This window comes from Peromyscus leucopus, chromosome 14 (assembly GCF_004664715.2).
Source record: "Peromyscus leucopus breed LL Stock chromosome 14, UCI_PerLeu_2.1, whole genome shotgun sequence".
NCBI classification, from domain to species: Eukaryota; Metazoa; Chordata; class Mammalia; order Rodentia; family Cricetidae; genus Peromyscus; species Peromyscus leucopus.
The window spans coordinates 39,772,725-39,787,467 of NC_051075.1; the positions used below are offsets into that span (position 1 = coordinate 39,772,725).

At 42.0% G+C, this 14,743-nt stretch overlaps 1 protein-coding gene across 1 annotated transcript in view; it reads right to left on the reverse strand.

Annotated features, from left to right (window-relative positions):
* The window catches only part of Ccdc175 (coiled-coil domain containing 175), a 63,971-nt gene that overhangs the window by 16,989 nt on the left and 32,239 nt on the right, over positions 1-14,743 (reverse strand). The window contains exons 10-13 of the mRNA XM_028858274.2: positions 11,980-12,090; positions 6,574-6,645; positions 5,451-5,586; positions 4,644-4,775 (exon numbers count right to left, since the gene is read on the reverse strand). Coding sequence (XP_028714107.2) covers positions 4,644-4,775; positions 5,451-5,586; positions 6,574-6,645; positions 11,980-12,090 — 451 coding nt within the window. The remainder of the gene's footprint in view (positions 1-4,643; positions 4,776-5,450; positions 5,587-6,573; positions 6,646-11,979; positions 12,091-14,743) is intronic.

Consider the following 14,743-nt stretch of genomic DNA (forward strand, 5'->3'; position numbering starts at 1 on the left):
AAACTCAGGCTCTATTTAGTTCCGATGCTGGAGAAGGAGCTGAGAGTTCTACATCTGGATTGGCAGGCAACAGGAAGAGAGACAGAGACACTGTTCCTGGCTTGAGCATTTGAGTCCTCAAAGGCCACCCCCAGTGACACATTTCCTCCATGAAGGCCACACCTACTCCAACAAGGCCACACTTCCAAGTAGTACCACTCCCTGGGGACCACACATTTAAATCTATGAACCTATGGGGGCCATTCCTATTCAAACCACCACATGAACACCCCCACATCAAGACCAATTCACAGAACTTTCCCTTGCCCCCATCTGATCCTTCTTAAGGATTAGCTTCCTACTGAAGTCTATATTTTTGTTTGTTTGTTTGTTGGAGCTTTTTTTTAGGAGGCATGATCTTGCTTAGCCCAGGCTACTTCAAATATGTGATCCTCCTGCCTCAAGTCTACTTTTTATTGATTAACTGCACAGTAAAATTACTCTGGAATGCATCAACACTCCCTTGAACACTCCTCAGTTCCAAGTTGCAGAGAAGGTCATACCTGCAAGGGTGCTTGCCAGAAACACATAAAAAACTAGACATATGCCTTTTATTAATTCAGAGACAGTCATTCATGTCTTCTTTGTATGCACTGGACAGCAGTTCTTACTGACTTATGTTAAAGAGATAATATGCACACAACTCACACTCCAAAAGAGGCTGTTGTTGTTTTTTTTCCATATAGACAACTGAGATGTCTGGGACTCATATCTTTCTGTGAAAAATCATCTAGAAGAGTTTCCCTTGGGAAGATGGTCATCAAAAGACAAGCACCTCTGTCTCCTTACTAAAGGTCTTTCCTTTATTGTCACTCTACTTCTTCTTCTTCTTCTTCTCCTCCTCCTCCTCCTCCTCCTTCTTCTTCTTCTTTTTTTCCGAGACAGGGTTTCTCTGCGTAGCTTTGCGCCTTTCCTGGAGCTCACTTGGTAGCCCAGGCTGGCCTCGAACTCACAGAGATCCACCTGGCTCTGCCTCCCAAGTGCTGGGATTAAAGGCGTGCGCCACCACCGCCCGGCTGTCACTCTACTTCTTGATTGACAGAATCCATCAGAAGGCTGCACTGAACCTTGTGCCATTACATAATGACTACTTTAGGATATCGGGTAGCCAGACAGACAGTTGCGTACAAGTCCACAAGGCCAACTTCAGAGTTTATTGTTTAAAAACCTTTACTTTAGTTTTAATTTTTATCCAAGTTGTGTACTTGTTGGAGGAAGGATTACGGCCCAGCAAGAGCAAACAAAGCCAAAGATGTGTCTTTAGTGGGGGTGGGGGGAAATTCTCATAACCCAGTCCCAAGGAACTTTGGTGATCTTGTATTCCGCCACAATGACAAGTCAGATGTGAAAGGTGGATACCCACATGGGTGGACATCATAGTTTTCCTGCCTCAGTGACCTCATGTTCAAATATAGACAATATCACCTGTGCACACCTTACAGGTCATTGAAAGGGCTAAGACCTATTCTCTGGCTTCCCACTGATTATTCCCACAGAACAACTAGGTCATCCTTCATATAAGCAATGCTGTAAGGTAATACTGTGATTATATCATCCCACCTTTTCAGGCTAGTGGGTTAAGAAACCCAGAAGTTTGCCCAAGGTCAATTTTCAATATAGAGGAAAGAGGATGATGAACTCTTTAGCAACATCTTGCTTCCCCAGATCTTTGACACAGCATCTTGCTCACAGCTCATATGCTTCCTTCTGAATTATCATTGGAATATTTTTAAGAAAAGCCAGGAAGACATGTTTTAACTGCAATTTAAAAATATCGTAGCCGGGCGGTGGTAGTGCACGCCTTTAATCCCAGCAGGCGGATCTCTGTGAGTTCGAGGCCAGCCTGGGCTACGAAGTGAGTTCCAGGAAAGGCGCAAAGCTACACAGAGAAACCCTGTCTCGAAAAACCAATATATATATATATATATATATATATATATATATATATATATATATATCGTAATGAAGACAGAGAAATATCTCCAGGCTTCAACATTGTGCAGGTTAAGAAATTCAGTTTTGTGTTATCTATACTGCTCTTCTGAAAAAAAGGGTACGTGGGAGTTACAGGTACACACTTGAGAACATTTATTCATCTCTGTCATCTGTATAGGGCCTGGGATATTGGCGCCGTCTTGACAGGAAACTATGCACTTGTTTTGTGTTTGGAATGGCTCTGGGTCCCAGGTTCAGCACAGATGAGGGAAGCTGTTGCTTGTCTGTGAGATCAGGTTGCTGGCATGGGATGGCCAATCAGGTTTGAATCATCTTAGACCCTTCTAGCTTTTTCTTCAGCACCTCTGATTCCTAAGCCATGTGCTTTCCTCGGCAATCATAAGCTCTAACTTCTCCTGAGGGTCCCTACCTGAAATTGGAGCCTTGGAAAGCAGAAGACTGCCCATGCTCTTGGGTTGAGGCTTATTCAGAGAGTCGCAGTTGGTCTTGGTTTCAGCCACTTACTGTCCATGTATCATTCTCAAGTGCTTACCCTGCTGACTTCAGGTTCCAGCATGGGGCATAGAATTGACTGTGATGGGTCAACAGACTGTGATGGGTCCCCTAGCTTCAGAAGATGAAATCCTATACTAAACAGTTTCACAGTGGCTCCGGGCCTCTAAGATCCTACCCAGTTTATTGGACCCAAGGAATCACAATGATGTACAAAGCGTATGGAATACTCGGATAGGAGAATTACGGCAGAGCTCCCAACACTATGGGAAAAAAACCTGGGAGATAACACTTTCCGATTTTTGGAACTGTATTTTATGAACCAGACTAATATTTAAGGCTGTTTGCCTTAAAATGTATGCATCAGAGATCTAAGTGGCAACAGAACTTCTTACTATGAAGCCTAAGGATCTTGACTTTGAGTCCCATGAGTTTAGAGATCTCACTGCTGGAGAGAGCAATTGTCCTACTGAGGACATTTTATGATTCCATAGATCAAAACCTGAGATGACATTTCATTTCTACTTGGGGAATCCTTGTTGCATGAACAAAGGCAGAAACAGATTTACAGTGTGTCTGGGGTTACTGGTGGTGATTATCAAGGGGGAGATGGCATTATTTTTCTATAATAATGGTGTGCAGGCTGCCATCAGTGCCTGCCTTTTCTAAATTAGTGTGTACAGATGCAGATTTGATGTGGATCATTTTCTGGCAGTCCAAGTGAAAGCAGAGGGACCATTTGCAATGGTCTTGCCCTTAATTTTTTATTTGTTTTTGCAACATGGCAATCCATGAAAATCTTCCATTTCTCCTTGGTTTAACTTGGCTCCTTCCACTGGATAAAATAGTGAACATTACTGAATAGGATTCTTTTCCTGTGTCTTCATGATGCTATGAGGACTGTCCCCATTCTACCTTTAAGCATGGTGGTTAACTGTTAGTGTTGTAGTAAAAAAGTACCCGGTTGGAGCAGGGTGTGTAGCCCGCTGGTACAGTTCATGTTTAGCACATGTGAAGCTCTGGTTTAATCCCCAGAATTTAAACACAAAATCTGGGGTGATGCCTTCTTAATGCTTTCAAGTATTTTTCTCATCTATGTGACCCTTGTTTCTTACTTGTATTTTTGCTATAGATTTCCTGTTAATTTCCGGAATCTACCCTTGTTTTACTCAGCTCCCTGCTCTGGCCACCATGCCTGTCCCTTGCTGCCATGCCTTCCACCAGAATGGACTCTTATCCCTCTGGAACTGCAAGCTAAAAAAAAAAAAAAAAAAAAAAAAAACAAAACCCAAAAGACCTTTCTTCCATAAGAGACCATGGTCAGGGCAGGGCATTTTATCACAGCAACAGAAAACGGAATAATACAATAGCCAACACACTGTAAACTAAAACAAGACAAGCAGCGTGGTGTGTAGAGCTTCACCAACAGTGAAAAACGTGGACATTCCATGTTGGGACGAACATTACACTTGTCTTGGTCATCATGTATGCCCCCACTTCTGACCCAAATCATGACAGCCCACTGATTTGGCTTCTACCCAGAACTTCAGACTCTCCAGCTGTTCTTCCAGTGGCTGCCTCCAAGACACATGCCCTTACTTCATATTATCACCTTGAAAAGGTGCATTTGGGGTGTGTGTGTGTGTGTGTGTGTGTGTGTGTGTGTGTGTGTGTGTGTGGTGTGTGGGGTGTGTGTGTGGGGTGCCTGCAGTCTGCAGTATCTGGAAGCCTGGATGTGTTTGATGTCTGTCACCCTCACTTTCTCTAGCATCCATTCCTTGACTTACCGCCGGTTGGCTTTTGGAAATTTTTAAGGCGTTCTGAGATCCACTCCTCAGCATTCTCCCCATCTTTATCATGCCTGCTCCCACTGGCTTCCTACACAACCCCACCCTTCCAAGCTATGCTCACTGCTTGCTGCTTGGCAATACTTAAAGTGTATGGGTGGCTTTGTTTTGTTGTTTTAATGAAAAAGAAACTAACCTATTTCTGTTTCTTTTTCAGAAGAAGAAGATGCAGAACAGGCTTGTGACCTTACCTTCGTTCATACTGGAAGATTTATTTTACATTTACATGATCATCATCACATGTAATACCATTCCCCTTTCCCTCACAGAATCCTCCAAAGTTATCCTTAGATGCAAAATAAAAATTACCTCATACTTGGATAATTCTTGCATTAACCTTTTTTCTTTCTTGATAAATTCATTTTCTTCTTCTACTAGTTCCACTTTAAGTTTCTCGATTTCAGCCACAAATTCAAGGATCTCCTGTTCTCTTCGTCTTGTCTAAGTAGAGGAGAATGAGATTTATCATTTCTCGTTTCATGGTGAGTTTGACATGTCTAAACCGCCTGACAAACTGGGATTTCTCAGCAAACACGGAGGAGGATGACTCTTGACCTTGTTCCTTTAGAAAGTTAGTCTTCCACCAAACAATATCTGAACAGCACAAAGAATAAGAGGCTTGAGGAGTGGTGCACATCCAGAGGGTAAACACAGGAGTCATAAAGGATGCTTGGGAAGTGAGGATCTGCACCATGCCGAAAAGGTACACCCTAGGGAGCACTACTGCTTAATTTGCTGAATCTCTCTTGGGCCAGCTTGCCACCAAGCTGCTACACCTGCCACCAAGGTTGATGACCCGAGTTTCATTTCTGGGATCCAAATGATAAAAAGGGGAAGCCAGTCCCTTGAAGTTGTCCTCTGACCTCCACTTGAGCCTACGGCTCGTACATACACCGATAAATAAATATAATAAAATAAAAAGGTTTAGACATCTCTAGTTAGCATACACCAAATAGACAGATTTCTAAAGAAAGAAAAGTAGTGATTGCGCTAACCATAAAATCAGGAGCGAGGGAAATACCCTTTAGTAAAATAAGGTTTATTTAAATATTGAAGGGGTGTGACTGATTTCTTTGTGGGGACCGCCATAATTCTAAACCCTTTAGGTTTCCTTACCTCTTCAAGTAAATCAACTCGACTCTTTTCTGCTTGCTCAATTTGACTTATGATCTTCCGCATGGTGACCTTTATCTTCACCAGCCACCGCGCGTGCCTTTTTCTCGCACAGGCTATTCTCCACTGGTTAACGACACTGGAGAGCAGAAGGAAACCGAAGTACCGTTATGTCGGCCCAGCAGCTTAGGCAAAATACGAAGCGAAACAAGTGAGACTACCCTTTTACCGTGTTGCCTGGGCCATCCGTGAGGTGCACTCCGGCTGTTAACTGAGAGAGAAGACAGAGTGTGCTGGCTGCCTCGGCACTGCCCCTGTGGGCAGCGTCCCAGGGAGGAGCTGTTCTGATGCCCATCAGAACGGGGCCGAAACCACCCTGGGTTGCTCTCCTCCTTCAGGATGGTCATGGGTATGAGGAAGGCTCCAGGGAAGATGGAGAAAGGAGAGGGGTGGACGGAAACAGTCATGGGATTACCAAAGCACCCAAAGTACTAATAAGGAACCTCAAGCTTTTAGGTTCTCACACTTAAAGGGAAAAAAAAAGCTCTATTTTTGGAGAATGGTAAAAATGTACAATTTGAGTTTTATACATTATATAGTATTAACAACAACAGTACTAATAATATACCTAGGTGCTAGTGAGTGCTTACTAGGTACTTTTGATCTACATACTCTTGATGGATCATCTCCCTGACATTCACAACAAAATTTGTAAGGAGGGGGTCACGATCATCGCCAGCTCTACAGGAGTGAGGCAATGAGAAGAGATGGACTGAGCCATACTTCGAACTAATAAGACAGAGTGGTCCCTGTGAATGTCTGTCATCTTAATTATTGTCCCCCATATCTCCCTTCCTATAAATTGACCCAGAGTCTGCATGGACAGCAAGCATTATACCGATATTGGCTATCGATATTGGCGATCTTAGTCTTTGGTGAAAACTCTGGTTATTTTCAAGGCAAAAATGAAACACAATCTAACAAACACATCTAGATCTGAGTATATATATAATGTAATTTAGGAATTTAGGACAATAATTCTAATGGACTCCAGATAACATGTATTACTGATAACACACATGCACACCCCATCACCACCACGTCACATCACATCATGTTACCTTACCTTCTCTGAATTTCTCTTTGCAGATTTGCAATCATGGCTTTTATTTGTTTTCGATATACTTCCTTTGTTGCTCTGAAAACAATAAATACACATTTTGGATTTTGGATTTGTAGTTTGTCAAATACATACGAAAGTCTTAACATATTTATTATAATGAGTATGGCTAATTGTAAAAGAACTGAAAATTTTAGTGGCCGCCTTGCAGAAGGGCCTTTGAACTGCTCCTTCAGGCCTTGGCTTGAAGGATGGAGAAGAGAGTCTAGGGAAGGATTGAAGGCAGCTCTCTGGAGGCTGTCGGTTAATAGGGCGGAGTGTGGATGGCCAGGATGAAGGCGTGATCTTACCACGGAAAGGATGTGATCGTGTGCAAAGATACAGAAGAAAAGACCGAAAGCCAGAACCCTGCCACAGCACAGGCTGCCCAGGGACTGGGAAAGGAGCTCAGTGCTGGGTTATGGGAGCGATCAAGCTCAACTGTTGAGGAACTCTGTGTTCTAGACAGGTCTAGCTGTGTACAATACAGAACGCAGAAAGGCAAGACAAGTTCTTGAAGGAAGGGAAGGTCTTAAGGTTGAGTGCGATTTTCTCGTGGCAGACTGGAAGGAAATGCAGACTCCAACACAGGAGAAGGCTTTGTGTCTGTTCTCCTTCCTCCCACCAGTGCTCCCGACACAGAAACAAACCACACCCCACTTAGGTAAAATGCCACTTTGTGTCTTTTCAAAGACAGAAATACTCATAAATGAAACATAGACTTGAAATGTAGCTATGTAAGTTTTTGAAGTCCAGAAATACAAATTATTCAAAATGCAATTAAATCAACCAGAAACAGCCATACCTATGTTCCATAGTCTATTCGAAATGATCTAACAGCCTATTTTAGATCTCTAAGGTTTTTCACAGTTTTACCTCTCCATACACACACACATACACACACACACACACAAATATATATATATTTGTGTTCCACAAATATGTATATATATATATATATATATATATATATATATATATATATATCATGTTCCACAGATGATCTGAGCCAGTTTAAAATAAGGTAAAAATAACATGGAATACCAAAGTTCATAATAACATTGAGCTACACATTTGATCCTGAGCTTCTTAGTGACCAGAGCAAGAACCATACAGTAACTGATCAAAAGGGCTGGGTTTGTGGTGGCACATGCCTTTAATCTCATCACTCAATAGGCAGAGGCAGATGGAACTCTGTGAGTTTGAGGTCAGCCTGGTCTACATATTAAGTTCAGGATAGCCAGAGCTACATAGTGAGATCGTATCTCAAAAAAAGACCCCTCTAACTAATAATTTACATTATTCATTAGAAAAATAAAATGTGATTGAACCCAATTCTGTTTTCCTGCTTCTTCGTAGAAGTTTGTGGTTTGCCTTCCAAAGCTGGCACAATGAAAAGTAGATGTTTACGTGGCTGCTTGTCTATGCAGAGACAATCATGCGAAGGCCCTATACTTCATGTCTGTGCTGGCTAGTTTTATGCCTACTTGACACAAGCTAGAGTCGCCTGAAAGGAGAGAACCAAGGTTGAGAAAATGCCTTCAAAAGATCAGGCTGTAGCAAGCCTGTGGGGCATTTCCTTAACTGGTGATGGATGTGGAAAGGCCCAGCCTGCTGTGAGTGGGGACACCACTGGGCTGATGGTCCTGGGTTCTATAAGAACACAGGCTGAGCAAGCCATAGAGAACAAGTCAGTAAGCAGCCCCCCTCCATGCCTCTGCTCCTGCCTCTAGGTTCCTGCCTTGTTTGAAGTCTTACCCTGACTTCTTTAGATGAGGAACAGGATGTGGAAGTGTAAAGCCAAACATACTCTTTCCTCCCCAAATTGCTTTGGTCACGGCGTTTCATCACAGCAATAGTCACCCTATCTACTACAATGTCACACCCCAGGGTTCTACTGCTGCGTGCGGTTTTCACCGGCACCTGTCTGGGTTGTGGGAGTTGTTGGCCTTGTCACTGCCCTGCGTTCAAATAATGTGGTCCTCTGTGTCTTGTTTGCATCCATTCTGCTGTTCCTCCTGTCTTCCTGCTGTGGCTGAGCGCTACATTAAGTAAGTGTGCAAAGAGTGACTACTTACTCAACTTCAGAGAAAATACTTTCAGTAAGTATACGGTTGGGTTTGGGTTCGGCATGGCCTTTTTCTGGCTTCTTTGGGGGATTTTATTAGGAAAGGACTTTGAACTTTGTCAAAAGGCTTTTCTGTATCTATTAGGATGCTCATGTGATTCCTGGTCCTGAGTCGATCTGTCTATGCATATTTGGAATGAAATGACTCAGTCAAGAAGTATCATCTTTTATACATGTTTTGGTGAATTTGGATTGCAAGTATTTTACTGAGAATTTTTGAACCTAAGCCCGTAAAGAGAACTTTTCTGCAGCTCCTCCCTTTTACTGTTGTTGTGTTCGGATCTGGTTTGGGGGTCAAGGTTTGGGGATTTGGCTTTAAAGCGTGAAATTGGCAGCATTTTTTCCCCTTTCTGTTTTACTGAGTCATTTGAAGAGTTTGGTTCTTGTTCAGATGTCTGGATGACTTCCCCAGTGGACCGTGGACCATCTGCTCCCTTCTGGGCTTTCCTTTTGGGGAGACACTTTGCTACGGTTTTGATCATCTTGCTCAGTACAGATCTGTTTGAGTTGTCTCTGTCCTCTTGACCTAATGTGGGCAGGTCATATGGAGCATGGTAGGACACTCATCATTTGTCAGCTTGTTCATTTGCTAACTTGTTGGACTATACATTTTCGAAGAACTCCATAATGCTCCTCTGAACGTGAGTGGCATCTGTTGCAATGTCTGCCCTTCCTTCTCGAAGCTTTGTTTTTCTCTTTTGCTGAGTTTTGCTAAGTGCTTGGTGCCCTAAATCTTTCCAAAGAGCCACCTCTCTGTCACTGGTCCTTCCTTTTGTTCTCGTAGTCTCCATTTCACTGATTTACACTGGGGTCTCCACTGTGTCTTTCCATCTGCTGACAGTAGGCTTGGTGCAGGCTCTCACTTTAGCTCTTGGCTGTGCGTCGGTAAGTGAACAGAACGGTTCTGGAAGTATCACGATATCTGGTTCCAAATTATGATAAAGAGCCACAGTAACAAAATCAGTAGGGTACTGGCAAAATCAAAAACAAAAACGTAAAAACAAAAGCAGACACATAGGTCCAGGGAAGAACAGAGGACTCAGAAGTACATAGCAGCTGTAGACATCTGCTTTTTGACAAAGACACCAAAAATATATATTGGAGAAGACACAACATTTTCAACATATGGTGCTCAGGAGACTTCTAACTTACCTTCTCCCACTGATGCAGCTATTTCTTAATAATAAAGCCCTACTTAGACTACCAGGCTAAAGGAGAAGGCATTTAAAAAACAAAATTATTACACAAATGTCCTGCACAAATATTTGCAGTCTTCCACTGACACAGGATGTAGCACAACCCTAATGAGTCTTAACAATAAAAACCCGGCGTCAGATATGGAGGGTGAAAGATGAAAGATCAGAGAAGCAGAGCAGCCAGCCACAGGAGAGACTTCTTACCTCTGCGAAATCTCCCATCAAACGGCATTCTGTCTCTATGAATCCTCAGACTGAATGGGCAGGTCCTGCCTCCACCCACCTTATATTCCTGTCTCCACCTCCTTAATGCTGGGGGATTAAAGGTGTGAGCCTCCCATGTGCTGGGATCAAAGTCATGTCCCACCACTGCCTGGCTCTGTTTCTCTTTTAGACTGGTCCAGTCTGGTCCTTCTTCAGCTTGTTATTTTATAATTTAGTCTGTGTTGTTCACAGCATACGTGGTTCATTAGCTATTTCATGTGTTATTTCTCTTGCTTGTCTCCCCACCAACAGTGCATAAATGTTCCTTTCTCGACACATCCTCCCAATAATTTATTGTTGCTTTCTCCATGATAGCCACTTTTACTGAGGTGAAATGGAATCTGAGTGGTTTTTATTTGCATTTGCTTGTGGGTAAGGTGAACAGTTTATCATGTGTTAATCGACCACTTGTCTCTTCTTTGGAGAAGTTAGTTTAATTCATTTGCACATTCATTGGATGGACTATTTGTTCTTTGGGCATTTAACTTTTTGAGTTCTTTATATATTTTGGATAGTAATCTTTTGTCCGATGAATAGCTGGTGGAGATTTTTTGCCCTGTGGTCTTTCTCTTCAGAATGGTCACTGTTTCCTTTGCTGCTCAGGAACTTTACAAGTTGATGCTTTATAACTTTATAACCTCTCTGACAGTTTTTGTTGTCGTGCCTGGGCTATTGGAGTCCTATTCAGAAAGTTGTTATTTATGCCTGAATCTTAAAATGTTTTTCCTTTTTCTTGTAGCAATCTCCAAGTCTTGGGTCTGAAGGGTTCACAACACGCCCCCCCCCCCCACGCCACGGTCGCATTTACCAGGCGGACACTTCCGCCTAGCACACCTCCGCTTAGCAAGTTCCAGCCAAGGCATCTCGCGTGACCAGAATCCGTGACGTTACATGGCTACGTAAGCGTGCAACGTGACCATGTGATCTATGCACACGCGTGGAGTAGTGACGTGACCTGGACACGCCCCCAGCTGGTTTTTAAAGCGGAGCGCCATATTCCCGGTTCTCTTTCTCTCTCTCTTCTCTTCTCCACGCACATGTCTCTCCCACAGGCCTGTGCACTCTCTGTCCCTTTAACTCTAATAAACTCTTATAAGCGGATTCTGTCGTGTTTTGTGACGTTTCCTTGCAGGGTAAGAACACAACGCAGCTAAATAACTAACAGGTCTTCCTCAGTCTTTTATTTCTGCTTTGTTGGATCCAGTGGGGCTGGAGATAGAACCTAGAGTTTGAGTGTGCCTATAAGTGTATGGAGCCATGTTTCTGTCTTTACACAGATAAAATTTTAAGTGGAACATCATGTTATACAGTAATAAAATCCAGTTTTAAATATGCACAATAGATACATATCTTTTATATTATATATATTTATATATCTTTTATATTAATATACATGTAAAGCATGTGTGGCAAACTATTAATAGTAATTTTTTCTTTGGTGAGATGGAGAGATTAGGGTAACTTTCTATAAATTACACATTTTTACCTTTAAAAATTAAACTTGGGAATAGGCACTATTTTATGGGTAATGTAAATGACTTAGGATGTAGGAATGAAGGATACTGGTGAAGACAGTGGTCAGGCACATGCTTGTCACTGGCCCTAAATCTGGTCTACCCCTTCAGTGAAGTATACATTGACCGTGACCTTTCTGAACTGCGAAACAGAGAGAGCTACTTATAACTTACTTCCCTGTAATATACTACCTGGCCACACAGACTTTTGGTTCCAGTTTAAAGAAATAAACACAGAGAAGAGTAAAAGTTTAAATGGCACAAAACATACTCAAGAAGATCTTGGAGCGTTCCATAGCCGTCTTCCATGTTTTTGATGTCAAGTCTTCTTTGTGCCAGGAAGTTTTCTTTCATGTTAATAAGTGCAATCTGTTTCTGATTTCTATCAGGAAAAGAAGAAGTGACAGTCATTTTACTGAATTGGGGAATGATCGTCCTGAGGGGCTTGAGGTTTGAACGCAGAGGCTGAGACACTGCAGGCCAAATATTACCATTATTTCCCTTTGTAAAATAAATTGTGTGTATAAATCCTTTTGAAAGAAATCAGGGCCTGGAAGGATGGCTCAGTGATTAAGAGCACTTGCTCTTGTAGAGGACCAGCTGGGGTTGATTCCCAGTACCCAGGTGGCAGCCCACAACCATCTGTAACTCCAGTTCCCAGGGATCCAATGCCCTCTTCTGACCTTCCTGGACACCAGGCACACGTGTAGTGCACAAGTACACATGCAATAAGAACACCTATACACATAAAACTAAGTAAGTAAATCTTTAAAAATTTTTAAAAGGAGTTGGGGAAGCTTAGATTATGAATAATTTACCAAATAAACTATTGAAAACAGAAACAAATTTCTGTTCAAGCAGTGGATTGATATAAATGTACATATAGAACTTGCATGAAATTTTCAATTCTCAAGTCACTAGAAGAACACTAACTGCAATATTAACCCAAGACAGCATGGGGAGTTGTCTAGCACTCCATCTGCCTCAAGTGGCTGTACCTCTCTCAATACATTATAGCTCCCATCAGGTTTTTCTGAGAAAGGAGAGGAACACAGACTAACTTTGAGAATGGGCTGAACATCTGAACTGAAGAGGGACCTTGGACAAGAAACCTTGTGGATGAGTCTCCATTTCAGCATCTCAAAAATGAGGGCTACAAGACTTGCCTCACTGATAGAATGGATTAACTCACCACTGACTGGGTGTACAGATCAATGAGACTTCTTGTGGTTGGTATTTTTTTTAAATTAATTAATTTATTTTTTAAATTACACTCATGATATTCATTAATTACACTCATGATATTAATCACATTTGTGGTATTCATAGATTACATTCGCAGTATTCATTCAATTATATATATATGTGTGTATATATATGTATATGTATATATGTATATATGTATGTATGTATGTATAAATTTTAAATGCCAAATGTCATTCCTTGAAGGGGGGAGGAGGTCTTAAATACAGGCCTACAGCATAATGGGAGGACCCAGGAGGGCAGAAGTTCGATACTGATGTTTTACAATCTTGCATCTAAGCTGTTAACGCCTATTATTCAGGATACACAGACAAGGAACTTCTCTTAAGCATTCAGGAGGGTGGAACCTGGCAGGAATTAGCATAGGGAGGATATCAAGGTCAAGGTCCACAAGCAAGGCAACAGTTACCCAAAACGGGGGCCAGGGCCCTACAGGTCCCCCTTTTTTAAAATGGTATTTTTAAAATTGCTTTAGTGGAGTTGATTTCATTGCCAAGGCATGATTTTTTTGGGGGGGGGTTAGTTTTGAGAAATGAGGTCTATTTTTATTTGTTCTTGGTGCTCACTATGTCATACTGGCAGGCTTGGAACTTAGGATTGGTACTTTTTTTGTCTTGATATACAGCAGGGAAAATGAAGCTCAGAGGAGTTTATGGTTTTGTTTAAATGTCCCAACAGTGACAAGAACTTCTCTGGTAGAGAAAGCATCCTATTTAAGTAACTCACCTTCAAAACCATCGTAATGTGATGCAGAAAGCAAAGTAACGTTACATACTTCGATGTTTAAGAATCATGCAGAGACATAAGGATTTGATAATGTTTGGGGCACATATTGTCATGGGACCTTTGGGAAGTGAGAAGTGATTTAGTGTGGATGAGGTCTTGAGGGTAGGGTATTCATAATGAGATCAGTGCTCTTCTAAGAACAGAGAAGAAAACTCACACTTTTTCTATGTAAGGAAAGAGAAAAGAGGAGAGGAGAAGGTAGGGGGAGAGGGTATGATTGGGGGGAGAGGGGAGAGGGAGATGAGAGAGAGCACACTATTTTAAGTCAGGAAGAGGGTCCTCACTAGAACCTAAAACCTAACTATGTTCATGTTGGCACTGTCCTGGCAGGTTCCCAGCACTTACAGTTGAGAGAAAATAAATTTCTGTTAAGGATAGTCAATTGATGGCGTTTTGTAATGGAGACTGAGCTCTTGAAGACAAAAGGCCATGGTGAGTTTTTAGTGCTGTGGTACTTTGCCATCAGCACAATTTACTATTCTAGGCGACGACTCCAGTATTGATCTAGGGACGGTTTGTACTGGAGGAATTATATAACAGCTGGTAGTCTGTGCAGTCAGAAGAGACACAATGATTGTAGCAACTCCATAGCTTAAATGCTACAAGAACAAACGTGAACTCAGCCTCACATAAATGGGCCTGTGTGTATACAGCAATTATATTCCATGGGCTTTTTCTTACATAATTTCATTTTTTTCTAGATACGACTCTGTTAATATTCATAAGAAGGCACTAGTGAATATTGACTGCCTCCAAGGCAATGGATGAAGTCCTGGGCATACAGGATGGAATAAGACAGAATGCCTTCTCTCTGTAGCCCAGTAAGACCAGAGGTTTGGTATACATTTGTTATAGGATGGTGTTGGATCAAAGAGTTGGAGGTAGGTAAGTTGGCGGTGGAAAAGCAGAAGAAGAAAAGATGTTTTGAGAAGCAGGTAATGTAAGAGGCTGAGCGGAGAGGAAGAGATAGAGCAGAGAAATATTTG